Source organism: Lepidochelys kempii, chromosome 28, assembly GCF_965140285.1.
Source record: "Lepidochelys kempii isolate rLepKem1 chromosome 28, rLepKem1.hap1, whole genome shotgun sequence".
NCBI classification, from domain to species: Eukaryota; Metazoa; Chordata; order Testudines; family Cheloniidae; genus Lepidochelys; species Lepidochelys kempii.
In genome coordinates this window covers 7604549-7627753 of record NC_136407.1, presented here as the reverse complement: position 1 = coordinate 7627753, position 23205 = coordinate 7604549, and the positions used below count along the sequence as shown (strand labels likewise).

The 23205-nt window shown below is 47.5% G+C and overlaps 1 protein-coding gene across 2 annotated transcripts in view; it reads right to left on the bottom strand.

Annotated features, from left to right (window-relative positions):
• Nucleotides 1-7020: 7020 nt before the first annotated feature.
• Nucleotides 7021-23205, bottom strand: part of LOC140904192 (uncharacterized) — a 29439-nt gene continuing 13254 nt past the window's right edge. Inside the window, exons 9-12 of one of the 2 annotated variants that reach the window (XM_078850915.1) lie at nucleotides 14449-14562; nucleotides 13500-14078; nucleotides 11803-11916; nucleotides 7021-11251 (exon numbers count right to left, since the gene is read on the bottom strand). In XM_078850915.1, the coding sequence (XP_078707041.1) occupies nucleotides 10671-11251; nucleotides 11803-11916; nucleotides 13500-14078; nucleotides 14449-14562 (1388 nt within the window). In that variant the 3' untranslated portion in view covers nucleotides 7021-10670. Of the gene's footprint in view, nucleotides 11314-11802; nucleotides 11917-13499; nucleotides 14079-14448; nucleotides 14563-23205 lie in introns of both variants that reach the window. The other variant, XM_078850916.1, reaches the window with a different exon arrangement.

Sequence of the window (23205 nt, the reverse complement as noted above, 5' to 3'; positions counted from 1 at the left end):
CTGTAGACCGTACTGTCGCTCCAACGCGTGTTTAGACAGACACGTCGACGGCGCATCGAAAAAACAAGTCGAACGCCCGTCTAAAACTTTGTGTGGTAAGTGTCAGCCCTACGTGGACAAGGGGCACCGGTGTAAAGGGAGGCGTTGTAAGCAGTGTCAGGGTTTGATCAGCGGTGATGTCGACAGCCGCCTGTGTTTTATGGACAGCCTTAGGAAGCCGGAATCGTCAGAAAAGTATATTTTTTACAAATTTGAATGCACGCAGGAGACGGGGTTGCATGTGCCCAATTACGTTTTTGCTATGTCCCTAAAGCCGGGAAACTCCTGGGACTTTAAGGGTGGTGAGGGTCTTTCTTCCCTTTGTTAAGACCTTTATTGGCCAAAAGTTCTGGGACTACACGTTCCTAGCGCACAACGCCAAAGGTTACGATGCGTCCTTTGTCGTTGGACAGTTATGGAAGGAAAAGATGTGCGTACAACCGATCGCTCAGGGTAGTAAACTAATGTGTGTGGAAGTTAAGGCCCTGGGCGTTTGTTTTATAGACCCTTTAAACATCTTGCCCATGGGAGCTCAGCAAGCTCCCATAGTTCATGAGAAATTTGGACCTCCTCGCAAATTATTTTGGAATTGCGGAAGTTAAAGCGTACCCCCTGCGCGGCCCCTTTTCCCTGTTGTTACCTGTCAGAGGGGGTGGCAAACTTCTGTTCCCGCTATGCCGAACCTGTGAGGAAACCGAGCAGCGGGCGACCTGCGCCCGTACTGAGGAGGAGAGGGCCAGCCGGGGGACTTGAACGCATGGTGGAACTGAACGCGGCCATAGCGAAGGGATAGTTTTTTCAGTTCCAGCCGTGGTAGGGTTTCTCAACCAGACCTGGACGGTGCTACCCGAACTCCACCGGCCGACCAAGGAGGCAGCTCCTCCAGATAACATCCTGTTGGCCACGCTGTAGGCGTGTACGGCCCTCCCTCGCTGTCCATCTCCGAGGAAGGCCGCAACTCTTCCAGCTTTCACGCCCCTGGAATAACCAGTCTAAGACAAAGGAGGAAGTTAGCCGTCTCAGGGCTCGATCCCTCCCGCGGGGTCCAAGGCCCCAAACCCTCAGGCGGAGTGGGGCACACCAAGCAGGCTAAAGCCCGACCCCATGGCAGGGTAGAGCCAGGTAGAGTCTGGGAACCCAGGCCCTCAGACAGGGCAGGATACCAAGCAAAGTCTAGCGCTCCAACCCTCAGGCAAGGCAGAGCGGTGAATAATCCGGGGAACCCGGCCCTCAAGCAGGGTGGGGTACCAGCAGTCCCTGGGCTACTTCCTATCCTCCCCCCGGGGTATACCTGGATCTCGGGGTTGTCCTACATCTCCCCTGGGTACACTGCAAGAGGTAATCCCAACCGCTCCTCCGTATCCGGCTTGTCTAGGAGCTGGGGCAGTTCGGACGAGTCCTCGGGACACCAGAAGTCCTCAGCTTAGCCCCAGAGCCATCCCCTTCCCTCCACGGGAGGGACTACCCCCAAGGAATGCCCCCTTCGATTCTTCTCCCTCTGCCCCAATGATTCCCCCTTCCTCTCCCAGACATTCCCCACCCGCCCCAAACGGGGAGGTTCCTCAGTGACGTACTCCCGGCTCCTTTCACACGGGGGGGCTCCCCTCCTCTGGCTCCAATGGTGACCCCTTCCCCACAACATAGGGGGGCTTCCCTGCCCATCCCCCTGGACTAGAGACCTTCCCACCCCTCCCCACATTTGGGTTCTCCCCAGAGACCTTAACGTCCCTCCTCCCAGCCCCATGGACCCCCAGAAATATCAAGCCTGGAGCGAAGGGCTGGACTGGGGCTTTCTCCTTTCACTCCCGCGGGGATGTGCGGGGATCCCGGGCACGTTTCTAGGGGAGCATTTGGAACTGGATTGGGGTCACCAGCCTTTCGTAAGAGAGGGCTCAGGTTTAGACCACAATCCTTCAGTCCTAGGGTCACCATCGGTAAAACTGTGTCAGCCTTATAGTTAGGGTGACCAGACAGCAAGTGTGAAAAATCGGGACGGGGGTGTGTGTGTGGGGGGGGGGTGATAGGAGCCTATATAAGAAAAAGCCCCCCAAGTAGGGACTGTCCCTATAAAATTGGGAGATCGGGTCACCCTACTTGTAATTCACCAAGGGGGAAACTAAGCAGCTCTTCAAATCCAGGAGAGGGGCAATCAATCCCTTGTCAGAGTTATTGCACGAAGAGGAATCCTGTCGTTACATTCCTGGTGTCCTGGCACCATCGTGTGGCCATTTCCTTTCCCTCCTTTTGGTGAAAAGTTTTGCACAGAAACTTGATTTCCTCAAAAAGAAAAGGAGTATTTGTGGCACCTTAGAGACTAACCAATTTATTTGAGCATAAGCTTTCGTGAGTTACAGCTCACTTCATCGGATGCATATCGTGGAAACTGCAGCAGACTTTATATATACACAGAGAATATGAAACAATACCTCCTCCCACCCCACTGTCCTGCTGGTAATAGCTTATCTAAAGTGATCATCAGGTGGGCCATTTCCAGCACAAATCCAGGTTTTCTCACCCTCCACCCCCCCACACAAATTCACTCTCCTGCTGGTGATAGCCCATCCAAAGTGACAACTCTTTACACAATGTGCATGACAATCAAGTTGGGCTATTTCCTGCACAAATCCAGGTTTTCTCACATCCCCCCCACCCCCATACACACACAAACTCACTCTCCTGCTGGTAATAGCTCATCCAAGCTATTACCAGCAGAAGAGTGAGTTTGGTTTGGTTTTTAAGAACAGTTTAGACAAATACCTCTCAGGGATGGTCTAGGTTTCCTTGTTCCTGCCTCAGTCCATGGGCTGGATTAAATGACCTCTTGGCATCCCTTCCAGCCCCACATTTCTGTGGCTCTATCATTCTATAACCTTCCCCATGCACTGGGGGATCTTTATGCTCTTTTCCATTACAGCCGACTCTTTCTATTCCCTAACTTCTCAAAATGTGGTTTTCCTGATCCCTAACACCCCTGACATACTGCACTCAGTGATAACCCCTCTTCTTCCTATTCCTTACCATACTGAGCCCAGCCCCCCAGCCCGAGTTCCCCCTATGACGGTCTCAATACCTTTGGGGGTCTCTGCAGGTAAAAATCAGTTCCAAGGTGACTGTCCCTTGTCTTTTTGTGATATGGAGTTACTTTCTCTGGGTTTTAGGAGCCCCTTTGATGAGGAGTGTCTGGCTGTGTGAGCACCAGCAGAAAGATGGAGAATTAATCCCCTTATAAGTGGAGTGTCTGGCACCTTTGAGCACCTGGAGAGCTAGCTCCAGAATTTCTGTGCTTTAAAATGAGCAGGGGTTAAAAAAAAGGTCGTGTTCTTTGTGAGAAATGTGCCATGAATTCACCTGATCTCACTTGTTTTCTTTCATCCGAGCAGGGTTTCCAGTTCCCAGACCCACTCTCATGTCCCAGCTGGAAGGAGGGGAAGACCTGTGGGTGTCAGATCTCCAGGGCTCGGAGGAAAGAGAGATCCTGAGAGGAAACTGCCCAGGTGAGGAATCACTGGACCAACTCAAATAGTGCCTTTGCCTGAGCTGGGATTCCCTACCAAGACCTTGTGAGCTCTTTGTGTTCAGGATTGGCCACCAGCAGGTGTTGTATCCTCAGGGCAGATACTACTTATGGCTTCCTACCCCTCCTGGCTGACCCCTGCCAATAGCTCACTTCCTAATCTCCCTTCATCCTGAGCACGGGGATGGGATGTGGAGATAGATTTGATCCCCTCCTCACGGTTGTGCAGAGGGGTCAGAGTTCTGGCAGCTTGATGGAAACGGTCTGGAAATGGTTCCCAAACAGCACTGTTTTTCATTTACATTATATAAGTAAAACTAGCGACCGCCTTCAAATTTACTAAACCTATCACATTATCCCACACTCCTAAATAACAAAAATTTTAACCAATTACACACTGTCCTTCTTCCTTCCTGTAAATGGTGGATTCTCTATAACTTGAAGTCTTTAAATCAAGGCTTGAGGACTTCAGTAACTCAGCCAGAGGTTATGGGCCTATTTCAGAAGTGGATGGGTGAGGTTCGGTGGCCTGCGATGTGCAGGTCAGACTAGATAAACAGGATGGTATCTTCTGGCCTTAAAGCAAATGATTCCTATGAGTAGCTTGAAAGCTTGTGTCCTGTACCAACAGAAGTTAGTCCAATGAAACATATTACCTCATCTACCTTCTCTGTCTATTGCTTGAACACACAGTTATTAAATAAGGTCAGGGTAGTGAATCAATGAGTTAACAATGATATTGGATTGGAATCCAGTCAAATCATCATAGCCCTAAAACAGAAAATCCACCCTTATAAATCCTAAAAAATAAATTCTGAGAGGCAGCTGTTCATTTAATTATAAATCCCAATCAGAGAGATTCACCCGGGCAGTGCAATCCACGCTAAGCTAGTTGAATATTTCAGTGCTGGAACCAAATTATTCAAATTGTTTAAGCTACAACCTCAAAGCCAATTAAATCTTCCTCCTTAGATTTCCTATGGGCTAAATCCTTCTCCTTCCTCCTCCGACACAGAACCAGACACTACTGGGGCTTTAATAAGCAGAAATTTAACAGCTTGTCACTGAATAGTTTACAGTTAACAGTTTAGTTTCTTCAGTCTTCCCAGAATGGGGAGGACACATTCAAGCAGAGTTTAAGGGACATTTAGATTTGGAGACGTTTTCTCTCTGGTGCGTTCCCTGTGTGCATTCCACAGGTGAACAACACTGGTGCGCACACACTGAGCCAGTCACACCCTACTATGATAGGAAAGCCAGGACATCTACCAGTCCATAAAAGGAAAGATAGACAATGGGACAAGGAACGCTGAAATGACGAGGGGTTGGAGGTCTCCAGCTCTCGGAGTGTTCGTACTCACGTACAGTAGGAGCAGCAGCTGTAGTCAAGAAACCAAGTGATTGGGCAGCTGGGCCAGCACTCCCCACTGCTGGGTTTTCTCAAGTACAGGGAGATGGAAAAGGCTGCCAGAGCCTGTCACTGATGCCATGACTTCCTTCCCCAGAGGGGATCAATCTTTCTTAGAGAACTTGTTGACTGGAAAGGTGAAAGAGTTCAGCCTGTATCATGGTCTTTATGGTTGACAATTCCAGCTTACTCCACTTTATGGGGCGTCCCCTGAGATCTCTGGGCAAATCAGGGTGAAGTATGCCTGGGATACCGACAACATGAGCCAATGCAGTTGGAATGAGGCAAACTTTGGGCTAACATCATTTGGGAAAATTCTTCCCTAATCCAGCAGTTTTCAGTTATCTGTTCTTGAAATCCACATTCAGTGTGGATGTGTGAACCCAAAGATAAAAATGAAAGTAAAGCAGGCCAGCTTTGAGGACGTCTCCACAGCCTGGCCTAACGGTTCAACCGCTGTGCTTTAATATCTGGCCTTCTCAAAAGGAAACAAGGTTGAGTACCGATAAAAATAACTGGTCACAGAAGCTTTTAACAAAAAGAACAAAACAAAGAAACTAGTAACGGCCTCACGCGTCCATCATCTTTCTTATAAATATATATGGACATCTCATCACAGAAGTCATGTCTTTCCTTTGCTAAGAAGAACTAGGGGAACTTGGTAACCCGTACACTCTACCTGGGTAAAAGGTTACACAACTCTCTCCTTGCGGCGTGGTCCTCTTAACAAAAATTGACTTTAAAAGCTTGTCAGAATAAATTCCGTTTGAAATGGAAATAATTAAAGTCTATACTGATCTGTATTCTCATACACATTATTAATCTCAGATATTCCATCGCCTCAACCCTTGGAGTACGGTTTTATTTCAGAATTCCGTAGTCAGAAGAGGGTAAATACCTCAAATAAGCTTTTAAGGATTAGCTACTGTTTCCTACATTACTAATGAAAAGAGACACAAAATCAGAAATATACTGGAAAGAAGAAAGTTATCACATAATTAGTCTCTTGTTCATTAACAAATAATGAACTTCATTGTCACTGGTAACAATAACGTAGTCAAAGATGACAAAATCTTATATGTTACTTTCTTTTAATTCCAATTAACACCCATTTCCAACACGTGAACCCTTCTGTAAACTTGTGGTTTACACCCACATAGGTGCCTTCGATTTTTGGAAGTTAATTGATCTCTGGCTTTTCTGCCTTAAGCGTGGGTGGAAGGGGTCTCACACTGTGTGGGAAGGCTTGCAACTTGAGAAGAAACATCTCTATTCTATTTTCACACTTTTAATCATTCTAAGTAGCCAGAGATGGAGAAGAGATGCAAATAAAACACAAGACCAAAACTAGGGCACTAAAGCATAGAACCAGGACTCTATGTTCACATATCCTGCAGTCTGAAAGTGGAGCTTGAAACAGTCATTCCCTAATGGGTGACCATCACTCATTCTCTAATGGGTGACCATTACTCATTCCCTAATGGGTGACCATCACTCATTCTCTAATGGGTGACCATTACTTTCACAGAAGAAAAGTCCTTATTGTCCAACAGTGCAGCCAGACTGGGATCCAGGAGGAAGAAATGTCCTCAGAAAAAGGGTTGATGCTTCACTTTGCCTCTTGAAACTTTGGATTCAAACGGTAAAGGACAATTGCTCTCAATCTAACCATGGCATCTTTGGGACTCTAATCAATGCCACTGAACTAGGGAGTTGTGTTCTAAACACAGGTTTACTTGGACCACAGCTCACCACAGCTTTCATCTCTGCAGTGAAAACCCACTACTGGGTGCCTGCTGTCTTTACGTGTGTTCTTGCCAAATCCTTGGTCGTGATGGGGGCAAATTGACATTTCTCTGGAGAAGAATCCTTTACCAAACCATCCAAAATCTCAGAAGTGCCGGCGAGGAATGGCCTCCCCAAACATGCCCAGTTTATTTCTTTAATCTGATGGAACAGGTCTAAATTAGAAACTAAATATACGTCTGGATGAGAATCACTATACGGTACAAGAAGTGACTTTTTTCACTTCAGAAAGAGTAAACTTCTGTCGCTGTCCCCACATTAAACATTGATTTTATTTTATACACATTGGAAGCATTACAACGGGCGAGTTCAAAAACAACAACAAACCACTTCTATTTCCTCCACATCTGCGTCGCTAGAGACAGTACTTCAAAACATTAGGATTAGCTAGGAGACATCTTCAGGAGTAACCACCTCTAAGGCCTGGGTTACAACTGTTTTGAGAAACAAATGGATGCACAGTTTGCCTAGTTCCAAGCAATTTACTGTGGAACCCTCTCCCCAGATTATTTGAAATAATTTCTGATTTAAATAATTGAACAAAACTGGGATTATATCCAGTGATGAAAGTCAGTGGCACAGTTTGGGGTGCCCTGTTGTTCACCATTTGAAACAGGAGGAGACGTAAAACTGTGACTGTTTCCTCGACAGCACATCCCATAATGGCGAATAGTCTCTCCGGTTGACTGAGCTGCATTTGAACATTCCCCATCACGGAGGGGTGAGGGGAAACCATAAATAAAGGAAGAAATTACCATTGATGCAAATGGTCATTTGTCTCGAAGTCCCCAATAAATCTGAACTACATTCTGCCAACGAAAACTAATATCCACGTTGTGTGACCAAACAGCCTTCAGGAAAGAGAGAAAAATCTACATCTCAGAGAGGTATAAGACATTTTCTGTTGCAGACAGGATGAGATTCTAGAGCAGGTTATATCGGATGACTCAGAATCAGGACCACTGATTTTCCCATTGCATTGTCTTTGGATCCACTGAAACCTGCTTGTCGCCGCGCTGTCTCATTATTATTGAGTTGCGTTATTTGCAAAAGTTTTAGCATCATGATAATGGTTTGTCTAGACTAGGAAATGTAGAATAGATTAGGACAGGTCAAGAGAAAATATATGAGCTAACCCAGACTTGTCTACTGGGCCATGTCAGTATAGAAAACACAGCTGTGATTTTACGTCTGGAGAGCTCACTGGAGCTAGCAAACCACAAAAACATGCTAATGGAGAAAAAGCCAAGGTAGATTTTACCACAATCTGACCAACTGATGTCATCTGTATTTCACCAACCTGGGGCTGATGTGCATTCCTAGTAAGGTTTCAGAGCAGCAGCCGTGTTAATCTGTATCCGCAAAAAGAACAGGAGGACTTGTGGCACCTTAGAGAAAAAACAAATTTATTCGAGCATCAGCTTTCATGAGCTACAGCCCACTTCATTGGATGCATAGAATGGAACATCTAGTAAGAAAATTTTATATATACACACACATACAGAAAACATGAAAAGGTGGAGTAAGAGGCTAATTAATTAAGATGAACTATTATTAGCAGGAGAAAAAAACTTTTGTACTGATAATCAAGATGGCCCATTTAGACAGTGGACAAGAAGGTGTGAGAATACGTAACTTACGGAGATAGATTCAATATGTGTAATGACCAAGCCACTCCCAGTCTCTATTCAAACCCAAGTTAATGGTATCTAGTTTGCATATTAATTCAAGTTTAGCAGTTTCTCCTTGGAGTCTGTTTCTGAAGCTTTTCTGTTGCAAAATTGCCACCTTTAAATCTGTTACTGAGTGGCTGGAGAGGCTGAAGTGTTCTCCTACTGGTTTTTGAAGTTATGATTCCTGATGTCAGATTTGTGTCCATTTATTCTTTTGCAAAGAGACTGTCTGGTTTGGCCAATGCACATGGTGGAGGGGCATTGCTGGCACATATCACATTGGTAGATGTGCAGGTGAACGAGCCCCTGATGGCGTGGCTAATGTGATTAGGTCCTGTGATGGTGTCACTTGAATAAATATGTGGACAGAGTTGGCATCGGGCTTTGTTTCAAGGATAGGTTCCTGAATTAGCCATTTTGTTGTGTGGTGTGTGGTTGCTGGAGAGTATTTGCTTCAGGTTGGGGGGCTCTCTGTAAGTGAGGACTGGTCTGTCTCCAAAGATCTGTGAGAGCGATGGGTCGTCCTTCGGGATAGGTTGTAGATCCTTGATGATGCGTTGGAGGGGTTTTAGTCGGGGGCTGAAGGTGACGGCTAGTGGCGTTCTGTTATTTCCTTTGTTGGGCCTGTCCTGTAGTAGGTGACTTCTGGGAACTCTTCTGGCTCTGTCAATTTGTTTCTTCACTTCCGCAGGTGGGTATTGTAGTTGTAAGAATGCTTGACAGAGATCTTGTAGGTGTTTGTCTCTGTCTGAGGGGTTGGAGCAAATGCGGTTGTGTCGCAGAGCTTGGCTGTAGACGATGGATCGTGGGGTGTGGTCAGGGTGAAAGCTGGAGGCATGCAGGTAGGAATAGCGGTCAGTAGGTTTCCGGTATAGGGTGGTGTTTATGTGACCATCGCTTATTAGCACCGTAGTGTCCAGGAAGTGGATCTCTTGTGTGGACTGGTCCAGGCTGAGGCTGATGGTGGGATGGAAATTGTTGAAATCATGGTGGAATTCCTCAAGGGCTTCTTTTCCATGGGTCCAGATGATGAAGATGTCATCAATATAGCGCAAGTAGAGTAGGGGCATTGGGGACGAGAGCTGAGGAAGCGTTGTTCTAAATCAGCCATAAAAATGTTGGCATCCTGTGGGGCCACGCGGGTACCCATAGCAGTGCCGCTGATCTGAAGGTATACATTGTCCCCAAATGTAAAACAGTTATGGGTGAGGACAAAGTCACAAAGTTCAGCCACCAGGTTAGCCGTGACATTATCGGGGATAGTGTTCCTGACGGCTTGTAGTCCATCTTTGTGTGGGATGTTGGTGTAGAGGGCTTCTACATCCATAGTGGCCAGGATGGTGTTGTCAGGAAGATCACCGATGGATTGAAAGTTTCCTCAGGAAGTCAGTGGTGTCTCGAAGGTAGCTGGGAGTGCTGGTAGCGTAGGGCCTGAGGAGGGAGTCTACATAGCCAGACAATCCTGCTGTCAGGGTGCCAATGCCTGAGATGATGGGGTGCCCAGGATTTCCAGGTTTATGGATCTTGGGTAGCAGATAGAAGACCCCAGGTCGGGGTTCTAGGCATGTGTCTGCACAGATCTGTTCCTGTGCTTTTTCAGGGAGTTTCTTGAGCAGATGGTGTCATTTCTTTTGGTAACCCTCAGTGGGATCAGAGGGCAATGGCCTGTAGAAAGTGGTGTTGGAGAACTGCCAAGCAGCCTCTTGTTCATATTCCAACTTATTCATGATGACGAGAGCACCTCCTTTGTCAACCTCTTTGGTTATGATGTCAGAGTTGTTCCTGAGGCTGTGGATGGCGTTGTGTTCAGCACCCTAGTAAGAGGGACTCATATGCCTCTGACTCACAGAACAAAGAAGTTGATAGAAAGGGTCTTTGGAGATTTACTCCAAAGAAGGGCAAGCTGCAAAAAGCAAAATTGGACCACTCACCTGGGGGAGCTGAGAGACCACAACATTTGTAGTTAGCCCTCGACAAAGTACTTATGATGTTTATCTCCCTTGTGGCTTCTTTCATGATAAATAAGGTGTGACCTCTGATGGAAGCTTTTCCAGCACTCAGAGCCTCTATCCTACATGGACCATCTTTTATCTCCTAAGGTCTGAGTGGTAAATGAAAGCTTTCCCGCACTCACAACATTCATAGGGTCGTCTCTCTCCTTTCTGGATTCTCTGACGATCAATAAGGGCTGATCAAACAGAAAGAAGTTTGTTCTATCGTCCCAGCGTTCCTAGGGCTCCTGGCAAGCATGGGTTCTTTGGTGTCTAATAAGGTAGGAGTGCCGAGTGAAGGTTTTCCCACACTCACAGCATCCATAGGGACTTGAGCCTCCATGGGTTATCTGGTGTGTAATAAGGTGTGAGCGCCGAGTGAAGGTTTTCCCGCACTCACAGCATCCATAGGGTCTCTCTCCGGTGTGGATTCTCCGATGTCTAAGAAGATGTGAGTGTCGAATGAAGGTTTTCCCGCACTCGCAGCATGCATAAGGTCTCTCTCCTGTGTGGATCCTCTGATGTTCAATGATGTGGGAGCGCCAAAGGAAGGTTTTTCCACACTCAGGGCACATGTTTTCTCTCTCTCCCATGAGGATTCTCTTCTGGGCAGTGGTTTCCTTCAGGTCCTTGTGGTTTTCCTCACAGCTGTTGGATTTACCTACTTTCTCCCCTGGCTGGTTTCCCTGCTGCCTGTCTTCATGACTCCTGGACACGTACCCTTCAGTGCTTTGTGATAATGCCCCATTGATTTCCACGTGCTCAGCATCTTTCTGATCTGGATTCTGCTCCGTCTTCTCACTCACCATCCCATCGTCTCCTGAGACAGAGAGAAACTTCAGAAGCAGGGATGGAAAAGGGGAGAGGAAACCAAAGGGAATGCTAGAGAGATGGGGGAAAATATCAGGAAATGAATGAATTCCCCCAAACTCTTTCCCATACGGGAGAGAGGAGGGGATCAACTCTATCTCCACACAAGGGGGGGAGGGATAGTTCAGTGGTTTGAGCATTGGCCTGCTAAACCCAGTTCAATCTTTGAGGGGGCCATTTAGGGATCTGGGGCAAAAATTGGGGATTGGTCCTGCTTTGAGCAGGGGGTTGGACTAGATGATCTCCTGAGGTCCCTTCCAACCCTGATATTCTATGATTTCTATCCCATCCCGATGCTCAGCATAAAGGGAAATTAGGAAGCGAGCTATTGCAAAATGTTGATCAGGATGGATAGGAAGCAATGAGCGGAATCTTCTCTGAGGATACGACACCTGCTGGGGGACAATCCTGAACTTCAAGAGCTCTCAAGGTCTTGGTAGGGAATCCCAGCTGTGTCCTTCAGGCACAGACTGTATTTGAGTTGGTCTAATGATTCCTCACCTGTGCAGCTTTCTCTCAGGATCTCTCTTTCCTCCGAGCCCTGGAAATCTGAGACCCACAGCTCTTCCCCTGGTTCCAGCTTGGCCATCACCTCAGGTTTGGAAAGTGGAAACCCTGCTCAGATGACAGAAAACAAGTAAAATCAGGTGAATTCATGGGATATTTGTCATAAAGAACATGGCTTTTGGCTTTTTTTTTTAACCCCTGCTCATTTTAAAGCACAGAAATTCTGGAGCTAGCTCTCCAGGTGTTCAAAGGTACCAGACACTCTGCTTATAAGGGGATTAATTCTCCACCGCTCTGCTGGTGGACACACAGCCAGATACTCCTCATCGACGGGGCTCCTAAAACCTAGAGAAAGTAACTCCATATCACAAAAAGCCAAGGGCAAGTCACCTTGGAACTGCTTTTTACTGACAAAGACCCGCAAAGGGAATGAGATTGTCATACGGGAACTGGGACAGGGGAGCATTGGGTTTTGGGGCTTAGCATTGTAAGGAATGGAAAGGAGTGGGGAGATCACTGAGTGCAGTATGTCAGGAGTGTTAGGGATCAGGAAACCACATTTTGAGAAGTTAAGGAATATAGTGAGTCAGGTGTAATGGAAAGGAGCGTGAAAATCCCCCAGTGTATGGTGAAGGTTATAGAATGATAGAATCTATTATACAGAAACGTAGGGCTGAAAGGGACTTCAAGAGGCTATTTACTGAAGCCCATGCACTGAGGCAGGAACAAGTAATCCTAGACCATCCCTGAGAGGTATTTGTCTAAACTGTTCCTAAAAGTTTCCAATGGTGGGGGTTCCACAACCTCCCTTGGAATCCTATTCCAGGGATTAACTATACTGGTAGTCACAATTTTTTTCTTAATATCCAACCTAACTTGCCCTTGCTCCATATTTAAGATTGAGTCCGGTCTTTCAATCAGTTTTGTACCCACTTTATATTAATTTAATCTAGACCACTGGGACACGGGGCCAGAAAGGGTTAAGCAGCTCACAGGCTCATTGACCCAGATTCAACCTTTACAGACATGTTAGAAAAGTAAGTAAATGGTAATTAGGCCCATTCCATGTTAGATAGGCTAGAACTTTGAAATGCACACCTGTATTGTTAGAGAATGAGAGGTGATACTAATTTGATGAGTTTACTTGTATCTTAGATCAGTGCATACTGCTATTCCCAGGTGACTGGGGCAGGCATCGGACACCCCGCCACCGAAATGCCGCTGAGAAGTGGCAACACTTGTGGGCCGTTCTCCGGCGGCCGAGCTTGGCGGTGTCCTGCGGGTGCACAAAAATGCCCCGGCACCCGTGGGCACCACGTTGGGGACCACTGTCTTAGATGTTAGCCGTGTCAAGAGACAGTTCCTGTCTATTACTCTAGCGATTGATTCAGCGATCAAAAGGTAATATTAACATCTAGATTAATCTTGGGTGAAATAATGTCGTTGTCTCTATGTCTGTTTACAGTCTGTGTCTTCGCTGTTCAAAAATAAGGAGTGAGCTCTGATGGCCGTTTCCCCCACACTCCGATCATCTATAGCCTGTCTATCCTGTGTGGGTCTCTAATATCTCCTAAGGTCTGAGCGGGAAATGACTGTTTTCCCGCACTCTCATTCATAGGGTCTCCACCCTTGGTGGAGTCTCTAATGATTAACCAGGGCTTCTCTATCAGAAAAGTTTTTTCCGTACTCACAGATTTCATAGGGCCTCGCGCCGCGGTGGGTTCTCTGGTGTCTGATAAGGTGTGAGCCTCGCGTGAAGGTTTTCCCGCACTCAGGGCATGCATAGGGGCGTTCGCCAGTGTGGATTCGCCGGTGTGTAATAAGGTGTGAGCGCACAGCGAAGGTTTTCCCGCACTCGCAGCATTCATAGGGTCTCTCTCCGGTGTGGATTTTCTTATGTCTGATAAGATGGGAGCTTCGAATGAAGGTTTTCCCGCACTCGCAGCATGCGTAGGGTCTTTCTCCCGTGTGGATTCTCTGGTGCATAACAAGGTGTGAGAGCCCAGGGAAGGTTTTCCCACACTCAGTGCATATATTTTTTCTCTTTCCCATGAGGATTCTCTGCTGGGCACTGCATTCCTTGAGGTCCTTGTGATTTTCCTCACAACCGATGGATTTACCCACTTCTCCCCCTGCCTGGTTTCCCTGCTGCCTTCCCTCATGACTCCCGGGCACGTTCCCGTTAGTTCTCTGTGATAATCCCCCGTGCAGCTCCACGTGTTCAGCATCCTCCTGCTTTGGTTTCTTCTCACGCACCAGCCCATCGTCTCCTGAGACAGAGAGAGAAACCTCAGAGGCAGGGATGGAAAAGGGGAGAGGAAGCCAAAGGAAGCACTGGAGAGAGGGGGGGAAAGATCAGGAAAGGAATCCCCCAAATTCTTCCCCAGAGGGTAGAACGGAGGTAATCAACTCTGACTCCACATCCCATCCCACTGGTCAGGATAAAGGGAGGTTAGGAATTGAGGAACCGCCACGTGTTGGTCAGGATGGGTAGGAATCCATGAGCGATATCGGCCCTGAGGATACAACACCTGCTGGGGGACAATCCTGAACTCGAAGAGCTCTCAAGGTCTTGGTAGGGAATCCCAGCTATGTCCTTCAGGCACAGACAGTATTTGGGTTGGTCTAATGATTCCTCACCTGGGCAGGTTCCTCTCAGGATCCCTCTTTCCTCAGAGCTCTGGAGATCTGAGATCCACAGCTCTTCCCCTTGTTTCAGCTGGGACATCACCTCAGGTTTGGAAACTGGAAACCCTGCTCAGATGAAAGAAAACAAGTGAGATCAGGTGAATTCACAGGACATTTCTCACAAAGAACACGACCTTTTTTAAACCCCTGCTCATTTTAAAGCACTGAAATTCTGGAGCTAGCTCTCCAGGTGCTCAAAGGTGCCAGATACTCCGGTTATAAGGGGATTAATTCTCTGCTGGTGCACACAAAGCCAGACACTCCTCATCAAAGGGGCTCCCCAAACTCAGAGAAGTAACTCCGAATTACAGAAAGCCCAGGGGAAGTCACCTTGGAACTGCTTCTTACCAACAGAGACCCTCCAAGGGAATGAGACAGTCACAGGGGAACTGGGACTGGTGAGCATGGGGTTGGGGGGCTCAGCGCAGAAAGGAATGGGAAGGAGTAGGGAGATCACTGAACGCAGCACATAAGGGGTGCTAGGGATTAGGGAAGCACATTTTGAGAAATTAGTGAATATAGTGAGTCAGGAGTAATGGAAAGGAGCGTGAAAATCCCCTAGTGCATGGGCAATGTTATACAATGACAGAACCACAGAAATGTAGGGCTGGAAGGGACTTCAAGAGGTCATTTAATCCAGCCCATGCACTGAGGCAGGAACAAGTGAACCTAGACCATCCCTGAGAAGTATTTGTCTTAGCTATTCTTAAATACTTCCAGAGATGGGGATTCCATTGCTTTCCTTGGAATCCTATTCCGGATCTTAACTACCCCTGTGGTTACAATTTTCCCCCTAATATCTAACCTAACTCTGGCTTGCTGCGGATTAAAATTGAATATGGTCTTTCAACCAGTTTTGTACCCAACTTTATAATAATTTCATCTAGACCCCATGTCCCTAGTTTCCCTATGAGAATGGCATGTGGGTCTGTGTCAAAGGATGTACTAAAATTAAGCAAATCTGCTGCTTCCTTGTAATACCCTAAGCCAATAACCTTGTCAAGAAGGCAATTAGGTTGGTTTGGTATGATTTGTTCTTGACAAATCCATGCTGACTATTCCTCATAATGCTCTTATCCTCCAGGTGCTGACCAACTGATTGTTTTCTAATATGATCAAGTATCTTTCCAACTCTCAAAGTTAGTCTGACTCATCTGTAATTCCTCAGGTCCTCTTTGTTCTCCTTTTTAAGGATAGGTACTGCGTGTGTACTTCATCTGTCCTACATGAGTTCTCAAAGATAATTGCTAATGTTTCTGAGATTGCCTCATCTAGTCCCTGAAGCACCTAGGACGAGCTTAGGGAATTAGATATTCTAACTCAGTAGCAACAGACTAATTCCTCTGGAAAAGGAGACTAGGAGAAGTAATAATAAGACTGTGTTATATCAGGAGGGACTGCCTCAAAGATCCAAGGAGCCTGCAGAGAAGAGACTGTGGCTGCTGCAGATAGGAAGGGGGGAGCGAGATCCTCCAATTCCCCAGAAGTTTCATTACCAACTTAGGACATCACCAAAAGCGAAGACGTCACCTTGTGACCGGGAGGAATGTCCGGCATCAGGATCGGTGGCTGGGGTCACAGTTTGTAGGGAATAGGGGTGTGCGTGTGGTGGGGATAGGTAGTGCACAGTGGAGAGAGAAGAATGCGAATCATAATATTTTAAAATGTATAAAATGACGTGAAGATGGAGTCTGGTTAGAATGGAGTGTAGGCTCACCAGCAACGGGGACTGGCCAAGGATTTTTTCATAATAGGCTGCCATCCCCTGCAGGTCTAGATCCCCAAAGCACCCCCTCTTCCCCCCACTAACCCCACCCGTCCCACTTACCAGGTGTCTCTTAGGACTCTCAAATCTTAAATTGACCCATCACTCTGGGGGGTGAAAAATCCACACCTCTGAGTGACATAATTAAGCTGACTTAAACCCAGTGTGGACTCCTCTAGATCAATGGAAGAATTCTTCCATCAACATAGCGAGCACCTCTTGGGGAGGTGGATTAACTACGGCGATGGGAGAATCCCTCCCATGACGCTAGTTAATGTCCGCACCGAAGTGTTACTGCAGCATTTGAGGAGCAGACAAGCCCTTAGTCCTGTTTCCTCAAACGCCCTGTGGTGGAGTCGGAGCTGATCTGGAATAATGAGTGCTCTGCGTTCATTATAGCAGAGCTCCAGCTCTGACACAGCGATCAATGGCTCCATGTCTAGTTGGCAGCCGGTGTCAAGTGGAGTGCCCCAAGGGTCAGTCCTGGGGCCCGTTTTGTTCAATATCTTCATAAATGATCTGGAGGATGGTGTGGATTGCACCCTCAGCAAGTTTGCAGAGGACACTAAACTGGGAGGAGAGATAGATACGCTGGAGGGCAGGGATAGGATACAGAGGGACCTAGACAAATTGGAGGATTGGGCCAAAAGAAATCTGATGAGGTTCAACAAGGACAAGAGCAGAGTCCTGCACTTAGGACGGAAGAATCCCATGCACTGCTACAGACTAGGGACCGAATGGCTAGGCAGCAGTTCTGCGGAAAAGGACCTAGGGGTGACAGTGGACGAGAAGCTGGATATGAGTCAGCAGTGTGCCCTTGTTGCCAAGAAGGCCAATGGCATTTTGGGATGTATAAGTAGGGGCATAGCGAGCAGAGCAGATCGAGGGACGTGATCGTCCCCCTCTATTCGACATTGGTGAGGCCTCATCTGGAGTACTGTGTCCAGTTTTGGGCCCCACACTACAAGAAGGATGTGGAAAAATTGGAAAGAGTCCAGCGGAGGGCAACAAAAATGATGAGGGGACTGGAACACATGACTTATGAGGAGAGGCTGAGGGAGCTGGGATTGTTTAGTCTGCGGAAGAGAAGAATGAGGGGGGATTTGATAGCTGCTTTCAACTACCTGAAAGGGGGTTCCAAAGAGGATGGATCTAGACTGTTCTCAGTGGTAGCAGATGACAGAACGAGGAGTAATGGTCTCAAGTTGCAGTGGGGGAGGTTTAGGTTGGATATTAGGAAAAACTTTTTCACTAGGAGGGTGGTGAAACACTGGAATGCGTTGCCTAGGGAGGTGGTGGAATCTCCTTCCCTAGAAGTTTTTAAGGTCAGGCTTGACAAAGCCCTGGCTGCGATGATTTAGTTGGGGATTGGTCCTGCTCTGGGCAGGGGGTTGGACTAGATGACCTCCAGAGGTCCCTTCCAACCCTGATATTCTACGATTGTATGGTTGAGCCCTACTTCCTGTTTAAAAGTTCACTATTCTAACATTTCTGAAATGCAGAACCATACTTGGATTGTCTTGGCATTTGCTACTCTCCGTGGGTGCGGTTACATTTGGCATTATTTGAGCAAGGAGTTCCTGAGATTCCCTCCCCCAGACTCCCTCCAAAAAAGAACCTTTTTACAAAATCCCCACGCACTCACAACATTTTGTACCCGTGTAGGGATGAACGTGAGCGTCTAATTGTGCCCGAAGGATCTCAGTCACTTGGTATTTAGGTCGGCTAGTACCTGGCATCCACTGCCTCTCTCAGGAAGCAGTACTGAAAAAGTGAACTGTAACAATTGCAGCTTCAGATCAGCAGGAGCCAAACTGATGAATCAAAGAGACTGAAATGCACACGTGCAGGAAGACTAAGGCTCTGTTAACAGCAGAGGGTTTCTTGCAATCAGCTCGCACATTAGCTGGCTATCTCAGGGGACGTGCTGGGGCCCTTGCCAAACCTGAGCTACATTTGAATTTGAGCCCGACCATTGACAGCTTTCAGACAATGTGTGTTGAGCTTTATTCTTGCATTTTATAGGGGGTCTAAGGTGTAACACAGCCAAGGCTCACCTGACAACTCAATCAGTTTCCTTTTCAGGAATCAGTCTGTCTAAGGAAGGACGGACACCATCGCACCAAAGGTAGACCTAATTTTATTTGCCTCTACCTACTAGTGTAAGATGTCTTTTAGGTTTTGCTGGCTACCACAGAGATTTCATACCCGACTTTGCCTCAGTCAGTCCTCCCTTGACTCCTGAGGGCATCCTGTGCCAAAAAATTATAAATTCTGTGCATAATATTTTAAAATTCTGCAAAATTCTTCAAATTTTATTTGTCAAATAAATACGGAGGCTCCAGCAGGGCATTGGGGAGCATAGGCCACTGGCTGCACAGAGGGGGGAGATCACTGTGCAACTCCCCCCACCTCCACCCCAGGACAGACTCAGCGGTGAGGCTGCACCCAACCCCGACACAGCACAAGGACCGGGCTCTGCCCCAAAACACCCCAGGGCCCTGCCCCTCCATGCCAGGTGCACCAGGTGTGGGCAGACATGCTCAGTAAGGCAGGATCCAAGTGTGGAGGGGCTTAGTGTCGCGGGATCCAGGTGTGAGTTGAGAGGGTTTTGTGTGGGGCAATCTGGGTGCGGGTGGCTCAGTGGGGGATAAGGGTGCATGGGGGATCTGGATGCACAGGGACCTTTTGGAGGGTTCTGGGTGCAACAGTAATGGGACTCTACAGGGGGGTCCAGGTGAAGGTGGTTGGGGCTCAGAACGGGGGGAGGTCTGGGCATGGGGGGGGACAGAACTCAGCAGGCGGGTCTGGGTGTGTGGGGCTCAGTGGGGGGGTTCAGTGGGGTGGGGATCCAGGTGGAGCTGGTTGGGGCTCAGTAGGGTGGTGATCCAGCAGGTGCGGATGGCTCGTTGGGGTGGTCCAGGTGGAGGGGGAATGGGGCTCATTGGGGGGGTTCTGGGTGCATGGGGTGTGAGGCTCAGTGGGAGGTTCTAGGCATAAGGGGGTCTGGATGAATGGGGGGGGTGGGCAGATGAGGAAGCAGCTCCCTGTACAGTGACCCATCCCCCTGCAGCTGAGGAACGATGGATGCAGGAAGTGCACGGAGGAGGGGGAGTTTGCAGAGCTTCCTACAGCCAGAGGAGAAATATGGGGGTGGGTCTGACATGGCCCCGGTTGCTGCGCAGGGGAAGAGGAAGTCCCATCCCAGCCGGGACTAGCAGCTGAGCCCGGTACAGGGTAGGAGCCACCCCAGCCAGGTCTTCCCCAGTCCTGCCTCTTACCCCACAGTGATTTACCCATCTGCCGGCTGCCCTGGGCACCCAAAACATACTGCTGGGGGCAGGTTGCCTGACCGCTCTTGTGACTTCTCTTTGCTACCCAGTCAGAAAGTCATTTTTCTGTGGGGAAGCAAAGAAATCTGCGGGGACACAAATTCTGCGCGTGCGCAGTGGTGCAGAATTCCCCCAGGAGTATCGCTCGTCCCAGCTTCTCGGGAAGGGAGTGCAACGGTGCTGGACAGAAGAACATACAAAGGCAGTCACTGCTTTGAAACAAACTGGAGCCTTGGCTTCAGTTCTGGCACCCCCTGACCAGACCCTACCCTTTCATAGGGAAGAGCGCTCTCTGCTAGTCTCTCTCAAGAAATCTATGGCAAAAGAAGGCTCATTGCTTATGCCTCTAAAGTACTTTCACCCGTGGAACTCAAGTACTGTGTGTGTGTGACCGTAACTTGTTAGCCGCTTATTGGGCAATCAAACATTTCACCTTTTTAATTGGTCTCTCTCCCGTAATTTTACACACACCTACTAACCCGCTCAGAAAGAAGAAAGCTAAGGACGGACAGGTCTCTAATGCTTGATTAGCTCACTTGTCACTGTTATTGCAGGATAAGGACATAGCTCTTCGCCCTTTGTCTGCACCTTCATCTCCCTTTTGCACTTTTGTATGATGTTACCCCTCACAAGCGTCCTATGACGACACCTCCCTTTTCTCTAGACCAGTTTTTCAAACCTTTACCTCCTTGCTCTGACACTTCTTCATTCCTGTGTATTTTCACAGGTGGATCAAGTTTCTACAAAGATGGGAAACCTTTTACTGGTTTCGGCCTCTACGTTCTTTCTCCATCCGATTCCTCTCTTTCTTTTTCACCCCACTCAGCCCAGAAGGTTGGCCTCGCCGCTGTGGCATGTCCACTGGAATGTTTTGCCTGCTTTTCCTATCCAATTCGGGGCGGGTCTGCAATGGTCTTGCAGAATTTCTGCCTTTGGGGCATGCTCACAATTTGCATCCTCCTATGGATTTCCTTTGGCTTATGCCTTACTACTTTCTTACATGGCTTGCCTTGCATCCCCCCTTCCTTTGTTTGCAAGGTACAAAGCCAGAGTAAAACAGCTCGATTTCACCAGGAAAATTCTGTCGCTGATTCTCTTGTGAAACGAGGTGCTCCAGGGGGCAAGAAGTGGACATTTTCACACAAAATCATGAGCACCCCGATTCCCTCAGTGAATACTGCAGAAACTCTGGCTGTGTCAGCAGGCAGCAGCAGAGATAGGGACTGGCTTGCCAGCACTACGGAAGTTACTAGAGAAGTGATTAAACATACAGAAGAAAACGGAATTGTCACAAGAGTCATCTTTAAAACCTTAGGAGTCAAAATTGGCATTGGCAACAGGAAGTTGTTTGCTCATAGACCAGGGAATGAGATACCAGTATGGCTGTTACCAGAACAAATATGAAAGGATTTAATATACTCGGTCCATGACATACTTTCAGGAGGGCATCAGGGAACAGACAAACTATGGAGAGATTAAAATCACTGGGCTGGTGGCCACAGATGAAAAAGGATATAAGAGAATATTGTGACAATTGCTTAATCTGTGCAGAGAATAATCCAACAAGCAATAAAAAACAATGCTCCCCTTTGACCCCAGAGAAATTCAGGACCAGGGTCTAGTTTACAGATTTATTTTGTTGGTCTGTTACCCAAGACTAAAAAGGGAACCAAATATTTGTCGGTTGCAGCAGATCCAGTCTCAAAATGGACTGACGCTTTCCCAATGCAAATCAACACAGCCTTAGCTATGGCATGTGGATTGGCAGAACAGGTATTCTCCTGATGGGGTTTTCCAGCAAAACTGGAATCAGATCAAAGATCTCATTTTACAGAAACTGTCATGTAAAACTATTTGTTGGCATTAGGAATAAAACAAAAGTTCCCCATTCCTTATCACCCACAGTCCTCAGGGCAGATGGAAAGGAGGACTAGACTATCAAGACAATCTGTGTCCGTAAATGGAACAGATTGGGATAGCTTAAGTCAATTAGTTCTGATGGCAACCAGAGCTACTCCAGCCCGTGCCAGAAACCCCACTCCCTTTGAAGTAATGACAGAGAGAGAAATAAAAATGCCACGATGCTTGTTGTGGGAAACGAGTCGTGCACATGTTGAAGGGATTAAAATGGATGTTTTTATGAAAAGATTTCAGAGACACCTTGAACAAGTAAACCTGTGTGTAGCTCATGAATTGGGAAAGCCAAAGAAAAAGGCAAAGATGTATTTTGACAAGGGAATAAGAGAAAGCGATTGGAAAGTAGGAGAACTTTTGCCCTACGCGGTACCTGACCATAATGTGCGTCGTAAGGGGCTTGGCTACGACATTGTAGATACGTTCGTCTGTGTATCAAATCCATGCTACTGGAAGTAGGTGTAAGCAGGGTCTGAATGAGCTCTCCCCTGGCCGCTAGCGGGGGAGGAGAGACTGCAGGAGCAAACCGTATTTACAGGAATACACCTACTCTGCGCAGGTATCCAGCGGACGGGAGCTGTATGGCTCCAAGTGATCCACTCTGGCGGGTGTTGGGTTACAAATCACTTTAGTGCTGAATGCAGGGGTAGTGAACTGTTGTTATCAATGTTGTTGTCATCACTGTATGAATAAAGGGGAGCAGAACTGTGCTTACCCCCCTTTCTTACCCCGACTTCCCTCCTTTCATTAAACCTTTCTTCTTTTCGACACTCAGACTGTGCTTGCGAGTAGGGAAGTATTATGTCTTGGAGGCACCCAGGGGGTGGTGTGTAATTTTCCCAGGTTACTGGGTGGGGGCTCGAGCCGGCTCTGTGTTGTATTGTTGAAAAGGAACCCCTAGATACTGAACCCGGCTCTGGTTGCATAAGATTTATCATGCTAATCAACTTAAGTTGTTTAAGGGAAAATCCCTTCCCTCTACAGAAAATTGACATCACATAAGATACCAGGTTGCTGATCCTGGTCCTGTGGGATTGCTTGGGGTTGGCAGGGAAATTAGGGTGACCAGATTTCCTGATTTTATAGGGACAGTCCCAATATCTGGGGCTTTTTCTTATATAGGCACCTATTACCCCCCACCCCCTGTCCCGATTTTTCACATTTACTATCTCGTCACCCTACAGGGAATGCAAGAGAACAGCTCCGCCTCCCTCTGGAATCATTAGTAGGGATCACACTTGGAAAAGAGACAGCTAAGGGGGGACATGATTGAGGTCTCTAAAATCATGACTGGTGTAGAGAAAATAGATAAGGAAGTGTTGTTTACTCCTTCTCATAACACAAGAACGAGGGGGTCACCCAATGAAATTAATAGGCAGCCGGTTTAAAACAAATAAAAAGAAGTATTTCTTCACACAAGGAGTCAACCTGTGGAACTCCTTGCCAGAGGATGTTGTGAAGGCCAAGACCATAACAGGGTTCAAAAAAGAACTAGATAAATTCATGGAGGATCGATCCCACAATGGCTATTAGCCAGGATGGGCAGGGAGGGTGTCCCTAGCCTCTGTTTGCCAGAAGCTGGGAATGGGCGACGGGGGATGGATCACTTGATGATTCCCTGTTCTGTTCATTCCTTCTGGGGCACCTGGCACTGGCCACTGTCAGAAGACACGATACTGGGCTAGATGGACCTTTGGT